General features: G+C 40.1%; 3 protein-coding genes across 4 annotated transcripts; 2 read left to right on the forward strand and 1 right to left on the reverse strand.

Annotated features, from left to right (window-relative positions):
- The first annotated feature begins 2,148 nt into the window (after positions 1 to 2,148).
- On the forward strand, positions 2,149 to 5,683 carry ccdc43 (coiled-coil domain containing 43). Its single transcript, XM_046416231.1, has 5 exons — positions 2,149 to 2,374; positions 3,134 to 3,227; positions 3,933 to 4,068; positions 4,265 to 4,320; positions 4,802 to 5,683. Exons 1-5 carry the CDS (start codon positions 2,201 to 2,203, stop codon positions 4,987 to 4,989), a joined length of 648 nt encoding a protein of 215 aa, XP_046272187.1. The 5' UTR covers positions 2,149 to 2,200; the 3' UTR covers positions 4,990 to 5,683.
- Positions 5,684 to 5,690: 7 nt separating this feature from the next.
- Positions 5,691 to 11,808, reverse strand: moto (minamoto). Of its 2 annotated transcripts, none has more exons than XM_046416228.1 (8): positions 11,689 to 11,808; positions 11,296 to 11,404; positions 10,521 to 10,693; positions 10,172 to 10,276; positions 8,527 to 9,979; positions 7,910 to 8,044; positions 7,207 to 7,384; positions 5,691 to 7,134 (listed from the first exon to the last, which is right to left on the reverse strand). In XM_046416228.1, the coding sequence occupies exons 2-8, from the start codon at positions 11,356 to 11,358 to the stop codon at positions 6,944 to 6,946; spliced, it is 2,298 nt and encodes a 765-aa protein (XP_046272184.1). In that variant the 5' UTR covers positions 11,359 to 11,404; positions 11,689 to 11,808; the 3' UTR covers positions 5,691 to 6,943. The 2 variants fall into 2 exon arrangements, with proteins under 2 accessions (XP_046272184.1, XP_046272186.1); XM_046416230.1 differs by having other exon boundaries at positions 11,296 to 11,399; positions 11,689 to 11,786.
- Positions 11,809 to 12,760: 952 nt separating this feature from the next.
- fzd2 (frizzled class receptor 2) lies at positions 12,761 to 15,067 on the forward strand. The gene has a single exon (XM_046416362.1). The coding sequence runs from the start codon at positions 12,946 to 12,948 to the stop codon at positions 14,581 to 14,583; it is 1,638 nt and encodes a 545-aa protein (XP_046272318.1). The 5' UTR covers positions 12,761 to 12,945; the 3' UTR covers positions 14,584 to 15,067.
- Positions 15,068 to 17,701: the final 2,634 nt, after the last annotated feature.

The following is a 17,701-nucleotide window of genomic DNA, read 5'->3' on the forward strand; positions in this document are numbered from 1 at the left end:
AACATGCAGCTGGAACACAAAGTCTTTCTGTCTGGTCCAATTTAAAACATCTGCAAAACACTATTAGAGCAAAAGCACAAAAGAGGGAAGTCCTGAGCGTGTGCACCAACTCATTGGTCTGGTTTCACAATTGTTTAAGGGTGTTTGATGAAAGTTAGTTTGAATTTCGCCTGTAGACGGCACAAGGCGAGCTAAATATGTGAGCAAATGAATCTGGGCTGTGAGGAACTGAAGGAGGTGCACTAAAATACAGAGTACAGTTCCACACGGTAGCTTCCCTGTGGCGTCACAGAAGCTTCACACTTCATTACTGCAAGGCCAGCGACGTGTGAAGCCATTATGTATTAGCAGTAGGAAGATGTGTGTATGCTTGTGTGCGTGTGTGTGTGTGTGTGTGTGTTGCGGGTGCAGGGGGTGTGGGGTAACTAATAACCCCCCTTGCTCAAAATGCTTTCTGGAAGCAGGATCAAGCCATTCACATAGAAACATTGTTTAATATATTCAAACAGCTGGGAGGTGTTGTCTGTTGTCCCAGTGTCAAATGAAAGGGGATGAACAAACAGCTGGCAGGGCATTTTTTTTGCTCCACGGCTCTGCTTACAACTATACTTAACAAACAAAGTCTGGTGAACGTGCATGAAAAATTTACAATGAATCACACACTAAATAAGCTCCAAACTATTGTCATGCATCTAAATCCAAGACTCAGCTGTATCCTCTGCCTTCAGCAGAGAAATAAACAAATCTGTATCCTCTACTTCCACCCAGAGGCCAAAAGCAGAATGTCACTCTTGTTTATGCTGTTCTTGATAGCCACACATCTGTATTTGATCTGTGCGTTCATTTGCACATGCAAGGACACCAGTAACACAAAAGGTAAAGCTTTGCCAAAATTAAACGTCACCTTAACCAATTCATTGTTCTTATGTTTTACTCAACCTCAGTGCCAATAATCCAGAGCAATAACCTTCTCAAACCTTTACAATCAGGCAAATTATTCATCAAAGTAGTCCTCCTCTTACTTAGATGATCCAAACAAATATATTTTCAGTGTTTTTCTATGTTGTGATAATTATTATGTTCTGCCAAAGACTGCTTGACTGCCAGTTGCCCACTGAATTTAAAGAGAATAGCTAATTATTTTGAAATCAGCATTTCAATTAGACCAGTGCTGGCATGCCTCTAAGCGAGTGCACAAGCACTTTTGTAAACTGTGAAACAATCAAAAATTAATTTTCAATCAAGAACTTTGGAATTTGTGGCAGCATCCCAGGGCACTTACAGTATCTAAGTGCCAACACTGAGCATTTAGCACTGATTGAAATTTTGGCTGTTGAAATTAATTCAACAAGCCAGTCTAGCAGTGTGACAAAATTATCACAGCCATTTTCATTCAAATGGACGGTTTACAAGACCTATGCTCATAGACTACAGGCTGTAATTTAGCTGGGAGGTGCAACTCATGAACTTTAGCTCTCAAATTAATTAATGTGGAACAGGCAAACATCACAGAGCAGTGATGGGAAGAGGTTAAAAGATGTGGTGATTTGGTAAGAGGAAAAAGTAATCACAAAGGATGGGGAGGGAAGAGAGGGAGAAAATAAATACATAAGCTGCCTTCTGAACATCGCAGCGGAGACATGGAGGGAATGTACCCACCATGGATGCAAGTAGGCTATTTGTGTCTGTCTCAATATTTCGTGGGCAAATATCACACATGAGGCAGACAGCCAGGAGCATTTGGATAGCAAACATTACAGTTTGTTTGTAGGTCTTCTTCCAAATTTACATTAATATTGTGGTGCTGCATTTTTCAGAAATGCAATACAATTAAGGAAAATTGTAAATCGACATAAGCAGTTTTCTAAACACGGTAACTAATCACGACTCACACTGTAAATATCAGGAATGAAAGGGAGGCTGATCCTCCTCGACCATTTTTGTGTTGGACCTTGACAACTACAAATAGTTTGTTAATAGTGTAAATACACCACCTGTGAAATTTGTGTACAACTTATTAATATATGACACTTACTCTCGGCACTGGGTAATGGGTAATTGCTGAGAATAATTTGAAATGACCAAATAAAAGTATTTGTTTTTTATTGTTATTATTATTATTATTATTATTAATTTCACATTTTTCACAGGCAATGACAAAGGACAGCCGTGCGCCACCGAAAGACCCCAAAGGGCCAAGATGGCTGCGCCCGTGACAGACGCCGGGGAGTTTGAAAGCTGGCTAAATGATCGTCTAGACTCGTTAGAAGTAGACCGTGAGGTGTACGGGGCTTACATTTTAGGGGTCTTGCAAGAAGAGGAGAGTGACGAGGAGAAAGAAGATGCGCTTCAAGGAATTTTATCCGCATTTCTGGTGAATATTGAAAGCGGCATGTCCCGCTCAGCCACTGAATCCATGTTTTTCATATGTTGCTGTCTGTCTTGTCTTTACGCGGGCGGTACCAAGTGACAGCGCTGATGTCAGCTGTTACTTATAAGGCAGATTATCGTTACGTTGTACGCTGCTGTGTTTTTTTCCCTCAGGTCCAGACGTTACAGGCAGTGATAGGGGTTGTTCTCTCCTGCCACACCAAACCCCATTCAAAAATCTGCAACTTGTAGTAAATCGTGGTCTTGATCAACACTGGCGGTGGCATTAAGGCAGATATGAATCAATGTCTAATACAATTCCTGAAAGTGTTTCGACAAATTCGGCTAAGAAAAAGAACCCCTAAATCCATGCTGTTGTTTTTGGTACAGCTAGATGTTGGCTGTTGGTTTTTGTACATTGAGTTTAAACTGTCAGTTTGGCAGACTGTCAGTTAACCAGCTGTTACACTATTATTGCCTCAGGAGGGATTAACATTTACTGCTCACAGAACTCACATAATACAAAACCCTTTATGTGCTTTTTCCCTATACTGTTTGTGCAACTTGTCAGAGATCTGTATCATCTTCTGGTAAACAAACAAGATATTACATGACTGTATGCCTCGCACTGGCTGTGAATGAATCCAGTGGGCACTGTTGTCCTGTCGAAACAAGGAGCCATCACACACTACTGGGCGACAGTTTACCACTGTCAGATTTTACTGTTACTGGTACATTAATGCTACTTGTCCTTTGTGTACAGGATGAGGACACCATGGAAGATGTCTGCAAACAGATCATCAAGCAGTGGACAGAGTGTCGCATAAGATCAGCAGCCACAAGAGAAACTGTTGATGGTATTTATGTAACTTTGATTCATTTCACATTACCGGTGTCATTAAAAAGTTGTTGTTTTTTTTTAATCTCAAGACCTTATTAGTAAAAATATTATACAGGTATAATGCGGCCTTCACTCAACAAAGACAGAACAAATCTTGCAGTCCACCATCTTGCCTAAAACATACAGTCATGAGAATTCATACAAGCTTTTCAAAATACAGCAGTCCCAAATGAAGCCAGCAGGTTGATCAGCTCATTTAAATCTTGACTAAATAGCAAAGACAGCTTGCTCCTGAGTCTGTCCTCTATACCAGTTAAACATACAGAGGGATTCGCTTTTTCAGTTCTTAATTGTTTGCTTTGAGTTTGGAGCAGAGTGCAAGACACTTTTACGTCGGGAAGAGATTAACATTTCCTGAACAAACTAAACAAAAACATTTCCTGAGACTGCAGAAAGTTTTTGAGGTCTGAAGAAGTGTTTATGCCACTGAGTTTGTTTTGTCAGTGTTATTACTGGAAAGAGATTGTTTACTGTGTACATAACCATAAGGATCTGAATATTGTCTGGGCTTCTAGCTCAGATGTATACCCTCATGGCTCCATCTGTTAATGTCAGATCATGCTGACAGTAAAAATCTGGTACTTCTATTGCAAGCAAAGGTACTTAATGCTATTATGTTTTATTTACCATTTGGCTATGCTTTATCATTCCTTTTCTGTAGCTGAAGTCCAGGCCATTGCCAGTATGATAGAAAAACAAGCCCAGATTGTGGTGAAACACAAAGAGGTGTCCGAGGAGTCTAAGAAGAGGAAAGAAGCCCTCCTTGCTCAATATGCTAACATAACCGACGAAGAGGAATATCCTTAAATTTTCAAATTACAGGTACAGTAATGCCAGAAAGGTCCATATGTTTCACTTCTATTACCAGTGTTTCCTTGAACATGCGGACAGACCATGAGAAGAATGCAAATGTTATATCTCAACCAATGAGTTTCCTTCAGACACATTCAGTCATGATGCCCAAGATGTCCGTTCTTTCCTTGACAAAAGCACTGAAGCTGAAGAAGAGGAGCCAACAAGTGGAAATAACCTGACTGGAAATGATAACTGTATCCTTTCTTGGGCCATTTATGATCAGAAGTTATTTAAAATGATATGGCATTCATTGTCACTTAGTTAATGCAGCTTTGCATTTTAGTTGTGGCCCAGTTCTTTCTCACACTTTTTGAACACAAACCAAATCAAGCCCTGTTAACTGACAGAAGTTTTTTGTGCCTTTTTATGCTGTTGATTTGTATATTTATGTTCTTTAATGTCCTAAATATTTGGAGACCCAAATATTCCTAGTTTGCACCAAGATTTGATTGGCAGCTTTCACACTGGCCCAAACGAAGTGCACTAAATAGGAAAACAGACTTGAAATCTTTTAATGGAACCAAACATGTTAGGTGGAAAAACACCCTTATAGTAGTAGTACATAACCCTGACGGCAAGGGTTATGTACCCCCTATTATTTCTACCATTTTAAACTCCATAGTGGTGCAGAGTACTTTTGCTTTTTACCGAGCTGCCCTTTACTGAGAGTCTCAGCCCTGTTTAAGAACACCAACGTGGAAGAGGTGATGAACAGACAAAGACAGAAGCGGGTCCAGGCTCGTGAAGATGCTCAGAAGAAGAAGGAAATGGACAAGATGCTGCGGGAGAAGGACAAGCTAGCCAAACAAGACAGGAAAGAGAAGGAGAAGAAGCGTACACAGAAAGGCGAACGCAAAAGATAAAAGTGTCAGTCAAGTGTGACAGAAGACTTTATGTAAAAATATTTTGCTAAAAAATACAAAAAAAAAGAAAGTCATTGCCTCTTTTTAGCTAAACCTCATTGGCACTTTCAGTTAGTTAGCATCATCAGACCCTCCTTGTTAATTACTTTATACAACTCTTCATATGTGTAAAGAACAATGTACTGGAAGTTGTGCAAGTCCAGAATCCAATTTTCATGGATACTGATATGATATGAGCAGACACAGACTTTAAAGAAATATATCTGCAAATCTTTACATGTTGTATTGTCAGTCCCTGCCAGTATGTTGCGACTGTTGCTTTGACAAGGTTACCTCTGAAATTGTAATAGTATAGACCTGACACATAATTGTATTGATCATGGTAAAAATGGAGTGCTTGTAAAGCAACTCAGTATACAGTTTCTGCCATTTTTCTCTGTGCTGGTATCTTGCAAATGCCTTTAATTTCTGCACAACTCCTAATTCAATTAACATTCAGTTCTTTTTTTTTTTTTTTATTTGGCTTTCATTTTGATAATTTAGGGTTTAGATTTTCTGTCTATGCATTTTTTTCTGAAAATAACAGCAAAGGAGCGGTTGCTAAATTATACCTCAAATATATCATGTACCATAATTTGAATGTTTATAATGAGGGTTCATCATCTTTTTAAATTAATAAAAAAAAACAAAAACATTTTTGGAAATTTGGATTGCTTTATTTTTAAAGTTTCTGTGTAAAGAACAAGTAACAAAGAAAAAAAACACAATGAGAACATTAAAATGAAAGGGAACAATTCGTATTCAAAAAGCACAGCCACATGAATACTACAGACTAATGCTTCCAGAGAATTGTGTCTTCGCCATCCATTACAAAAAGGGACACAAGCTTTTGTCCCTAGTCGACAAACTGTCTCACTGATACAAATAATAATTTACTAAAAATATCTGAAAATAATCAGATGGAAAATGCAAATACATTTAAAACTTTTTGAATTTTAGTCCAAACTTTTGACCAACTTTAAGACTAAAACAGTTTTCTGATTACAATACTGAGTTAACAGAAAAAGTAAATAAGTTTCAGAAATTAATTGGAACACTTGACAAAATATTTTATAATTTAGCATGTGCATATTAAACTATTGATGTACAGTTAGGCTTCAAAGACTAAACTGCAATCACAGAATTATTTTTTGACTTGTCCATGTTACATTTCACTGATAGGAATCATATTTGTTAACACTGTACGTTTCTAATGGAAAATGTGATTCATACATATCAATTTAAAACACTGAACTTTTTTTCAGAAGTTTGAGCATCTTTGGTTTCAGTTCAAACTTCACTAAATTGTGGATAGATTAAACTTTTTTTTCTGATTACAGCATGTTAATGTTAGATAAGAAAAGCTGAAGCTCCAGAAAATTAATTGGAACATTTTAGAGAATGTCTTAATATTTAGCATGTTCATTTTAAACTCCTGCTCTAATGATTCAATTATTGCGTGGGAATACCCAGAACTGAGGTTCTCTTACAGTCCAATAAATAAGTTAAAGAATGAAGAATTCACTGAAATCTTCCTCATAAATAGTGCCTTTAAATACAACGGTGATGGAGCACGATACATGTTAATTTGGAACTGACACTAATTAAATGAAACGAGGTTAAAGATGCAGCAGGACAAATCACATTTCATGCCATTCCTACCCAGAACAAAAGTTAACCACCTGAAGCTCCTGGGTGTCAAAAAAATGCAGGCTTCGTCAAGCCTCAAATTGCAAATCTCATATTCTGGAGTGATCACTGTGTTGCAGGTAAAATGTCACGATAGCCTTGCAAGTAACATTTGGTTTTTAACATCACCCTGTTACGTATGGGGTATTTATAATCAGGGCACTGAGTGGAGTGGAGTGGACTAAATTTTAACAAGACCTTTAACTCATCCTTATTGCCTGCTGAATTATATCTTAAAAGAGTATCCATCAAATGGAGAGGGACATCTCTCTGTGCCCGTGGCCTCCCTGTTAACATGGTGGTCAAGTCTCTTCACAGGTTTTGGTAGTGTCAGCTGGAGAGCACACCACAGGGCTGTGCGGAGCTTCCTCGTGGTAGCAGCTAGATCCTTCAGAGCAACGGCCAGCAACAGGGTGTCTGTGACACAGAAGTGAGTTAGAACAGACAGCAGACAGAGGAACATAAGCCTACCACTGCAATATGAGTTACCTCTGTCCTCTGAGACATAAGCTCTCTGCTGCTGGTGTTTGGACATGTTGGCGATCTCCTCCTTGCGTCTCCTCTGGGTGATGGAAATAGCCATGTGATGCCTGTTCAGCGTCGTGTGGATGTTGATATGGAGGGGAACGTTGCTCAGACTCTCCATTCTATCCAGAAGGTTTGCCACCTGCCAAAACACCAACATAAGTAACCCCCATATGAACTCTACTCTGTCGGATTTCTTGATGTGATATTCTACCTACATTACGGCACAACAATAGCAATATTGACTCTGTAGCGTATCTATGCTTTATCCATTCACTTAATAATGAAAAACAAGGGTGATACACAGTTTAACATTTAAAAATGGTGTAAAGTCTTTTTAAAAATCTTTTAAGTGAACTAAAATTTACAACCAAAGCTGGGTCATATACCTTTGAATGCTAATCAGTGGTATGTTTTGTCTCATTGAAAACTTGAGTGCTGTACTTTGTATGTAAGTATACGTTTGTAATTATATTCAGGATCCAAACTAAGGAAAATTAAACAAAGCACCAAGAGCCTGCACTCAACAGAATCAGTTTCCTCTGGATAGAACTAATGGCTGTGTAAAAGAAAAGTGAAATTTATCAAATTCAGAACATAACATGGCTGCCGTTACTGAATTCATCTGTAGATGGCAGCATGGAAACAGTAAATTCAGGGGTCTCACCCTTGCTTGTTCTCTCATCTGATTGACAATGAGGTGGTCAACTCTTGTGGGGTTTGGTGGAGTTTTGAATATGTTTGTGTTAGTCAGTGCTGCAGTCCTTTTCCCAAGAAAGGTCTTGGTAAGGATGACCTCTGTCTGTAATAGAAAACAAGTGAAAATATATTGAATAAATTCAAATAAAAATAAAAAGCAAAATAAAACAGACCAAAACAATAAAACTAAAAATATACTCCACTGATCCCGAAATACTTGGTCCCAAACTGATATTAATATTTTTCCCTTTCTCTGCAGTGAAACTGTACAGTGGACATTAAATTACATTACATTAAAAAATACAACCCTGATTCCAAAAAAAAGGTGGGAAGTTGTGTAAAATATAAATAAAACAAAATGTGACCTTTTGCTAATCCTGCACATATGCTTAACAGTTGAATGGGTGCATATTAAGAAAATAATATATAAATATATATAAATAGTTTTTGTCAGCAAATGACTGGAAATAAAGCAAACTACACTGCCAAAATGATTCAATCAAAAAATATTGACTGACTGACATTAATCTTGAAAATCTCTCCTGGATATCTTACTTGACACAAAGTCAGATTTTGATAGCATACCCTCTTTCTCTCCTTCTCCAAAAATCTCCACTGCTCAAAACACTCATTCAGGTAGAAGTAAAGCTGGATCATTGGTCCCCCTTCATGCATCACCAATGAAGTTGTCATGGCTGAGGCGATGCCATGATAGGTGCTCTCCCCTCTGTGGGTCATCATGCCACTGCCAAAGGAGTTGAAAGCTGCAGACTCACTGGCTGACATCATATCACCCATATCCATGCCAGGAACACAACTTCTGTAAGGTAGTGCAGGTCTGGGCATGCTGGAATGCCTTCTGTGGTCATTTACAGGATACATGAGAGGCATGAGCTGTTGTGTATTCCCTGTGCTGACCAGGCTGTTTTCTCCATCAAATCTCTGAGGCTGCATGTTTCCCAAGTGGTCAAGGTTTTGTGAGAGGGCCTGTTTCTTATCTCCACCTCTCATGTTACAGTTGGTTAGGGGTCTTGAGGGGAAGCATTCCCCCAGATAGCCAGACATATGCACCCCCGTCTTTTCCTTCTGTACTTGTTGTTTGATTTTGCTCTGCATCTGGCTCTGCTGGATGTAATACTTCGAATACTGGTTCATGCTGGGGACTACAGTGTTCTCCCTGTGCATGGTCAACTTGAAAGATCCAGAGAATGGCTTTGGCTGCTGGACGTACTCTGTACATTGCGAGCTGAGAGCAGGTAAATCTTGAAAGTTCCTCCCTAGTCCATTTCTTTCGATCGGCACAGTCCCAAATTCTCCCATCAGCTGTTTTGGAGTTTGCACCGCAGGAGTGCTTTGTGCTGACACAGCAGGACTGATGATTTTCCATTCTTCATCCATGTTGTCTTCATGGTGCATGCTCTCTGTCTGTCTATGCATGTTTGGAAAGTCCCCATGATATAAGCTATCATGCTCACCAGCCATGAGCGACTGAAAACTGCTGACCAGTTGATTCACGTCTTGCGGAACATACTGCTCATTACTGATAGGCTTTGTGCTGCCCTGGATGTATTGGTCTTCGTAGTAAAGATGAAAAGATGGGCCGTTCATTTCGCTTTGAGGTCTAAAGACATCATTGAGGTCAGGAATGTTATTCAGAGACTGACTATTCCCTCTGTTTTTATCAGCTGATGTGCTGTCATATTTGCTTTGCTGCATTTGTGACATGTAGGTGTTAGCCATGTTAGGCACCGGCAGACCTGGTGGCAGTTTCTGAGGACGGACGGTACAGCTCTCTCTCTCTCCGTTAGGCAAATTATAATACCATTGTTGGCTTGCAGCAAGGCCATTGGAATGCTGATAAAAGTCTTTAACATCTTTGTCGACTGACTGTTCCTGTCCTCTACTTAAAGACTCATAGGACACATAGTTCAGAGGAAAGGAAGGGTTGTGTTGCGTTTTAGCCTCTGATTTAAAATACTGTAGCAGCTCTTCTCTCAGTGTCTTTGGAGACCAGACAGGATTACATGTTGGCAGGCTCCTAAAAGGAGATTAATGACTTCCTTTAATGTTAGCATGTATGAAATAAACATATGACATATATGATTTTTTTTTAAATATATATTAAAAACAAAAATATTATACATTTTTGTTTGTTCAACTCTGTGGTGTCACAATCATAAATCATACAATACATAACCCTATAATATGAAAACATTAAACCATGACATACCCTTCATTAAAGTAGCTATCCTGTGAATCTGCTTCTTCCAAAATATTTGACACTAGACCTTGTAGATCACTCTCCCCGTCGCAGTCAGTATTATCAGTGGGTTTCCTTCAAGAAAAAAAAAATCCCACTCTAACTTCTTTTTATTCATTGCTTTTCTTCCACAACAAGGCACCTAGTACATTTATAAACTTCAGAATAACAGAATAAAATCCAAAAACTTGGAAAAATTTTTTGAGCGGACAGAATAGCAGTGTGATTTTCCTAACACCCCTTTCCTAACACTTCAGAGAGTGCAACAATGATTATTCACATACTTATCCTGAACATACATGTAGTTAAAATTGAATACCTGCTTTTAGTGCTGCTCTGGGCACAACTGACAAGGCCATAGGGATCATCATCATGAGCATTGTAAGACCAAGGCATGTAAGATGCTGTGTCCTGTTCCTGCAGCGAGACACTGGGACTGGAAAAGGGCAATACCACGCTACCATTGTCCCCACTGCCTACATTTACACTGGCCTGAAAGAATGAAGCAAAAGTTACTCTTAAATTCACCTGAAAAAAAAACCTTTACTTCATTTTTGTTTCTCTTACAAAACAGATCAGTGCCAAAGACTTACTGAAACAATTGTTGACGGCTAAAACTATTTAACCGTTCTGACGAAACAGCATATAAAAACACAAATGAGACATTTAAAGCTAAAATCATTAGTTCATTAAGTGATCGCTCGATTGGTTGTCAACAAACCATCAAGTATTTTGATAATAAAATCTATTCAGTTTTAAGGATCTGAAGCCATTTTTTGTCGTGTGTGTGTATGTTTCATATCACTGCAAAATGAACATTTGGGTAGTTTGAAAATGTGATTTTCACTACTTTCGGGCATTTCCTAGTCCATACCATCACTCCAGAAAATAACCAGATTAACTGGTTATGACAATAATCTTTCCATCAAAAATATGTCCAATAATCAAGGGCCTTTTCTCACCCATTATATAACTTAATGAACTTAATGATAATGGGTAAATATAATAATTCAATAGTTTCCCCCCATCATTTGTCCTATTATAACGTCTAACACTGCTGCATATATGGCATGTCATATGTAACTTAAACTCACCTGACGTTGGTATGTGGGAAAGAGTGAATTTGCAAATGTGTTCTGATGCCCGTCAAATGCCATTCTGAACTCCCTTTAACTTCACCTGATTCTTTACTCCATTACTGCTCTGGTAAAACACAACATATTCATTAATATTTGATATGGAAGCTTATATTTTGATCACAAAGAAAATGAGAGCTAGTTAACTGCTATTTCACAGAATACAAATCAACTAGCTAATTTAGCCGTTGACGTTAGTTGCTGAAGCTAGCAAGTTGGATGCTGCCTTGGCTATGTTACAGTAAAATCTTTGGCCCGTATTAAAACTGCTTTACTTCCGTTCAATTTAGACTAAGTTCGCCGAAATTAAACAAATTATGCGAGAATAAAAAAAATACAGGGCTAACCTACCTCATTCAGCCAAGTAACGGGAACTTTTGGAGTTAACAGTTCTCTTACATTATCCTCAAAGGCTCTCTGTTCCCCCCTCAAACCCACCCCCCTCCGAGATCGACCGCTCTATAGTTTAATATTGTCCTCGCGACCTGAACGCACATTGGCTGAGCGTGAGGAACGCAAGTTTTGATCCAATTAACATCAAGTAGGAGATCGAAGAGCATAGTAACATGGTGACACACCCTCCCCCCATATTTTAGGCTCTCACGTAGTCAGTCAGTCAGGTCATCACAGGTCACCAGTCGTTATGCTCACCTGGAGTTTATTCATGCACGTCTATTTATACAGATCGTTATTATCATTATTATTATTATTAGTAGTAGTAGTAGTTGTAGTAGTTGTTGTTGTAATAAGCTGCATAGTGATAATTTCTATTTAATAATCTGTGCATTCAGTTCAGTTCTGTTACACTTTTGTAGCTTCAGTTTTTGCTTAAGTATGTTGGTTTAAAATGTATTTGTTTCAGTTCATGAATTATGTGTGCATTTTAACAAATTGCTTCACAATGCATACTTTCACAGAACTTTGATGAGGAATATGAACATGACATGGACATGACAAGTCCAATTTGTGGCAAAGCCCACCCCCACCTTGAAAGTCTGGTTGGGCCACGCAATCCAGATGTGGAGTCAAGTTTAACAATGTTAGCAAAAATACGACCAGTACATAAGTGGTGTTACCTTCAAAATAAAAGCATACACTTTACCAATGAGAATAAGATGATGACCTGTTACGAAATTAATATGACTAATATGATTATAAAGTTAAACTTAATTGGTTCGGTAATATATCACATTAATGCAAGGTGGAGTGGAAGGATGAACTGATGTAATATGAATTACTTTAGTTTTGGTCAGGCTCTTAATCAAAACGATATAATTTGTTTATTATATTAAATGTCTGTGCTGTGCTGTTACCTTGGCTAAACTATCCTGCACTATCCCGTGTTTGTCAATTATGTTATTATTTTGAAAGGTACAAACGGAAGTTGCTTTTCTTATCGTAGCCGGAATGGTGGGGTAAACGGAGTTGTTGAAAAGAAAAAAGTCAGCTTGTAGTGTTCGCAGGAGACCAAAAGAGAGCAGCTTTCTGATCTTCTCTGCCGGAATTTTCACGTCAGAAAGTTATTCAGTATCTTAATAACTGATGATAAATACGACAGAAATTATTTCAAACTCGTCGGGCTAAAGTTGTGGTCTTAAACTTGGGAAGATGAGTTTTTGCAAGACCTGGTCTGTTGCGCTCCTGCTGCCTCTGCTGATATCAGCCCAGTACCAAGGGGACAATGGAATAGTCGTCCCGGAGCATGGCTTTTGTCAGCCGATTTCAATTCCTCTGTGCACGGACATTGCGTATAACCAAACCATCATGCCAAATTTAGTGGGCCATTACAATCAGGAGGACGCGGGGCTCGAGGTGCACCAGTTTTACCCTCTTGTTAAGGTACAGTGCTCTCCGGAGTTGAAATTCTTCCTGTGCTCTATGTATGCGCCTGTGTGTACAGTTTTGGAGAAGGCCATTCCTCCCTGCAGGTCAATCTGCGAGAGAGCCAAGCAGGGCTGCGAGGCTCTCATGAACAAATTTGGCTTTCAGTGGCCGGACCGACTGCGCTGCGAGAACTTCCCTGTGCTGGGAGACGGACAAATCTGCGTGGGCCAAAACGATTCCACCGCCGCCACCGTACCACCCATCATGTCTGTCCCGGGGACCCAGGACTTCACCGTGGTCCCTCCTCATGAGAGGCTTTTCCGTTGCCCTGCTGTTCTCAAAGTACCCCCATATTTAAATTATGAGTTTTTAAATGAGAAGGATTGTGCAGCACCATGTGAGCCATCAAAGAGCGGTGGGAATATGTTTTTCACTGACAAAGAGATTCATTTCTCTCGTATATGGATTCTGGTCTGGTCTGTGCTTTGTTGTGCATCTACATTATTCACAGTAACCACCTATTTAGTTGACATGCAACGCTTTAGGTATCCTGAGCGACCTATCATCTTCCTGTCGGGCTGCTACACTATGGTCTCCATAGCCTACATAGCTGGCTACTTCCTGGGGGACAGAGTGGTCTGCAATGACAGCTTCAACCCGGATGGCTATAAAACAATCGTCCAAGGCACTAAAAAAGAAGGTTGCACCATCCTCTTCATGATGCTCTATTTCTTCAGCATGGCCAGCTCCATCTGGTGGGTCATCCTGTCTCTCACCTGGTTCCTGGCAGCAGGTATGAAGTGGGGCCATGAGGCTATTGAGGCCAACTCTCAGTATTTTCACCTGGCAGCCTGGGCAGTGCCAGCCGTCAAGACCATCAGCATCCTGGCCATTGGGCAGATCGAGGGTGATGTGCTTAGCGGCGTCTGCTTCGTCAGTCTGAGCAACCTGGACCCTCTTCGAGGCTTTGTTCTGGCCCCTCTCTTCATCTATCTCTTCATCGGTACCTCTTTCTTGCTAGCCGGCTTTGTGTCGCTGTTCCGAATCCGCACCATCATGAAACACGACGGCACCAAGACAGAAAAGCTGGAGCGACTGATGGTGCGAATTGGCGTATTCAGCGTGCTCTACACCGTCCCTGCTACCATTGTTATTGCCTGCTTCTTCTATGAGCAGGCCTTCCGCACCCACTGGGAGCGCAGCTGGGTTAGCCACAACTGCAGGGCCTTGGCCATCCCCTGTCCTGTCCAGACTGGGCCACGCATGACTCCAGACTTCACAGTTTACATGATTAAGTACCTTATGACACTGATAGTGGGTATCACCTCTGGTTTCTGGATCTGGTCTGGAAAGACTCTACACTCCTGGCATAAGTTCTACACAAGGCTGACAAATGGCAAACATGGAGAGACCACTGTGTAGTAGAAAGAGATATCTCAGTGTTTGCTGGGACTAATTTGTGTATTATTACTTGTTTCTCATGTGATAGGTAAGTAGCACAGTGAGTTGCTATAGATTCTTACAGCATTTGTATTCTCCTCAGCTTTATAGCCACACATGCATGCCAAACTGAGGGTCAGGGTTTGACAAAAGGGCAAGCTGGATAAACAAGGACTGAACCTGACTGTCTGAACAAATAACAAGCATGGCTATGGACGCCATGTGCTGAAATGTTATCCACCCCCTCTCTCTTTTCTGAAAGCCACCATAAACTCAAAGGGAGTGATGATCCTGCAGCCAAGAACATAGAGAGTGGGAGAATGAGCAGTGGAAGAACAGCAGTTTTTGTTTTTTTCTCTCTCTCTTCAAGCATTTTTTTTTTAAGAAAAAAATTGAAATTGTAAATAGTATTTGTAAAAACATGAAATATATATTTGTATTTAAAGAAAGTAAATACTTTTCCTCACCTGCCAGTGTACATGTGCTTTACTTTACTCTAGTCATGCTCCTTTTTTAATTACTCGCTGGTTGTAAATTGCATTTTTTTATGGCTTGAAAGAATGTGTACATTTCAGTCTGCTGGATGATATCCAAGAAGCTTTTTCATTCTGGCCCCATTGTACTGTGACTCCTCTTTAACCAAAAACAGATGCTGAGACTGCAAAATGCACAGATATCATCAGATATCAACTATAAATCAAATGCTTGACTTTAAAATGCGAGTTCAAGGAGAAAAATAGTTTTGAGTGTTTTCCTTCGATTACTTTCCCAGTCCTGTTCAAATTTCCTCTGTGATTAAATAATGTCTTGATAACAAGTTATTTTTTTAAAAAAAAGAACAGCCATAATGTGTTTTCTCAATAAGGGGGGGGGGCCCTGTGTCACACCTGAACATCTGTTGCCTCAGACTTGCAGGCAGCAGTAAAAGATTACTGGAATTCTTAATGGAAATGAGCTTTTTCTTTTTTTTACATGTGACTGTAGCCATCAGGGAAATACAGGGAATGAATTAATTCCAAAACTGTAATTCGAACACAACTCTCCTGTTCATCACTTATCACCCAAATCATTAATATATTCTGAAGTATTTCACATCTAGATGTTTTGAGTCTGAGAAGGTGGTGCTGTAAGAATGTGGCACAGGGCTTCCTCGCACATCTATGCCAACATCACCCTGAAGTGCTAAACAAAACAAGAAACCTTGTTTTAGCCTGTTGTTAGAGAGGCTCCAGTTAAATCAACAAGAATGATCGGGTAAGAAACGTCGGCGCTGCTGCGTATAGGTGTGAAACTGTTCCTGCCTGCCTGTTTTGGTGAAAGGAAAACAAAGTTTTTCAGCTGTGCCGTAGTGTTGCTTCTCTGCAGCCTCTGTGCCAAGTTGGAATCCCCCAAGCCATGCATGGCTGAAACTGAACCTTCTCTGCGGTGATGTCATGAAGTAGATGGGTGTGTTGGAGAAAGCTGATCCTCTTGCCTCAGAGCAGAGGCTCTGGGCTAGAAGCAGGCGTTTTAAAATTTCTTCTTAAATTGCATGCATTCATGTGCAAGTGCTGCAAAGGCTTATAGGGGCACAGAATACATGTAAGCACTACGTTAGGATGTACCCCTGTAGGTTACAGTACAGTCATTGGCATGAGTGTCTAGCAGAGCTTTAATATCAGTGGACCTCTCTTATATCTCATGACCTGTTCAACAAGTCTGTGTTTGTCTTTCTTGTACTCTTATCTGGGGTCGAATAAAGACTTGTTGTAATAACAGACAGGTAAGAGTGATGAAAGGTAGGAACAGATACTCGGAGTGGAGAAAAACATAAATCTACACCCCTTCTGCCTCCACCCTCCTTCCCTCTCTCTGCTCAGATGAATGGGGGGAATGCGAGTGAGTCAGTGGAGCGGTGCTGGGCCTTTGCCTAGTGACAGACAGTCTCCTTTGCGCTGCTCACTTCAAAGCGCCGCTGAAACCTGACTAGCTTCTTGTAAACAGTGCCGCCTGGCCCGAAGGCCCACTTCCTGCGCTTAACTTGACTTAATGGCTGGCTTGTTTGGCTTTGTACCGAAGCAGAGAAACAAATGAAGAGTGAGAGAATGAAGACAAGCGGCATGGGGTGGGGTGTTGGTGGTGAAGCGAGTGAGATTGTTTAAGGGTTTACGGGAGGAGGGGTTTGGAGAGCACGACGGAAAATTCAGTATTATTTGGTTGCTTTTGTCTTTTTCCAGAGGAAAGGAAGAAAAGGAGAATCAAAATTAGGAGGGAGCCATGACTGTGATTTTGTGAATATTTCAGGGAAATCATTGGATATCACATCATCAAAACTAAAAGGAATCAGATGCTGTGCATTTAACTTATGCCAGGGGAAAAAAAGCCTTTCACAGAGTTGTTTTCTCTCAGTAAATCTGGGGAGTTTGACCTTCTCCAGAGAACAGATTTAGAAAAAAAAGACTTTCAGGTTTATTGTTAAACACTGTGACAAACCAACTGTATTAAACTATTTATAATAAATGCAGCTATCTTGGATTATATTCTCTTTAAAGTCGGTGCCCGGTGTCTCAGTGGAAGCTGTCTCCCTTGTTGTTGATCTCAGATCTTAAATCTTGCGTGCAGCCATTTCCTGCTTGCTTGAAGGCAAGAAGGGACAAGCCAGGGATCGAGGGTAAGATAGGAAGAATGCTCCTCAAGTTGATATTATGATGTCGCGCTTATTGGAAGAAGGCCTTGGCATGTAAGAAAAGGATCATGTTGTTAGTCACAAGCGCCAGCATTCTCACTGTTACTGTGGAGCCATTGTTTAGTTTGTGTGAATGTAATGTAATGTATAATAATTAAATGAGGCTTGTGAAGGGGCTTAAAAACAGACAAAGAGAATAAGGATTGCAGAGAAAAGAAAAATGGGGGGAAAGAAAGGGAAAAACTACCCATACATGTAGTAAGACTGTTTCTAATCAAATCTTGGCATAAACTCAAGTGGAACTCATGCTCTGAAGGCTAACACTAGATTAGTTGCAGTCATACATTATCCTAACCGGAGAGCAGCTGAGATTTACCAGAGCACGTCTTAAATCTATCTCTCTTCCTGTCCCTTGAAATCTCAACAGGAAGTGCA

Source organism: Scatophagus argus, chromosome 16 (assembly GCF_020382885.2).
Source record: "Scatophagus argus isolate fScaArg1 chromosome 16, fScaArg1.pri, whole genome shotgun sequence".
Classification (NCBI taxonomy): Eukaryota; Metazoa; Chordata; class Actinopteri; family Scatophagidae; genus Scatophagus; species Scatophagus argus.

Excerpts from the sequence above, each read along its gene's own strand:
- ccdc43 (XM_046416231.1), top strand. The coding sequence starts at position 2,201 with ATGGCTGCGCCCGTGACAGACGCCGGGGAGTTTGAAAGCTGGCTAAAT. Across the intron at positions 3,228-3,932 it reads CACAAGAGAAACTGTTGATG|CTGAAGTCCAGGCCATTGCC; the intron begins GTATTTATGTAA and ends CCTTTTCTGTAG. Across the intron at positions 4,069-4,264 it reads AACATAACCGACGAAGAGGA|TGAAGCTGAAGAAGAGGAGC; the intron begins ATATCCTTAAAT and ends TGACAAAAGCAC.
- moto (XM_046416228.1), bottom strand. The coding sequence starts at position 11,358 with ATGGCATTTGACGGGCATCAGAACACATTTGCAAATTCACTCTTTCCC. Across the intron at positions 8,045-8,526 it reads TGGAGAAGGAGAGAAAGAGG|ACAGAGGTCATCCTTACCAA; the intron begins GTATGCTATCAA and ends TTTCTATTACAG. Across the intron at positions 7,385-7,909 it reads AGATGAGAGAACAAGCAAGG|GTGGCAAACCTTCTGGATAG; the intron begins GTGAGACCCCTG and ends GTGTTTTGGCAG.
- fzd2 (XM_046416362.1), top strand. The coding sequence starts at position 12,946 with ATGAGTTTTTGCAAGACCTGGTCTGTTGCGCTCCTGCTGCCTCTGCTG.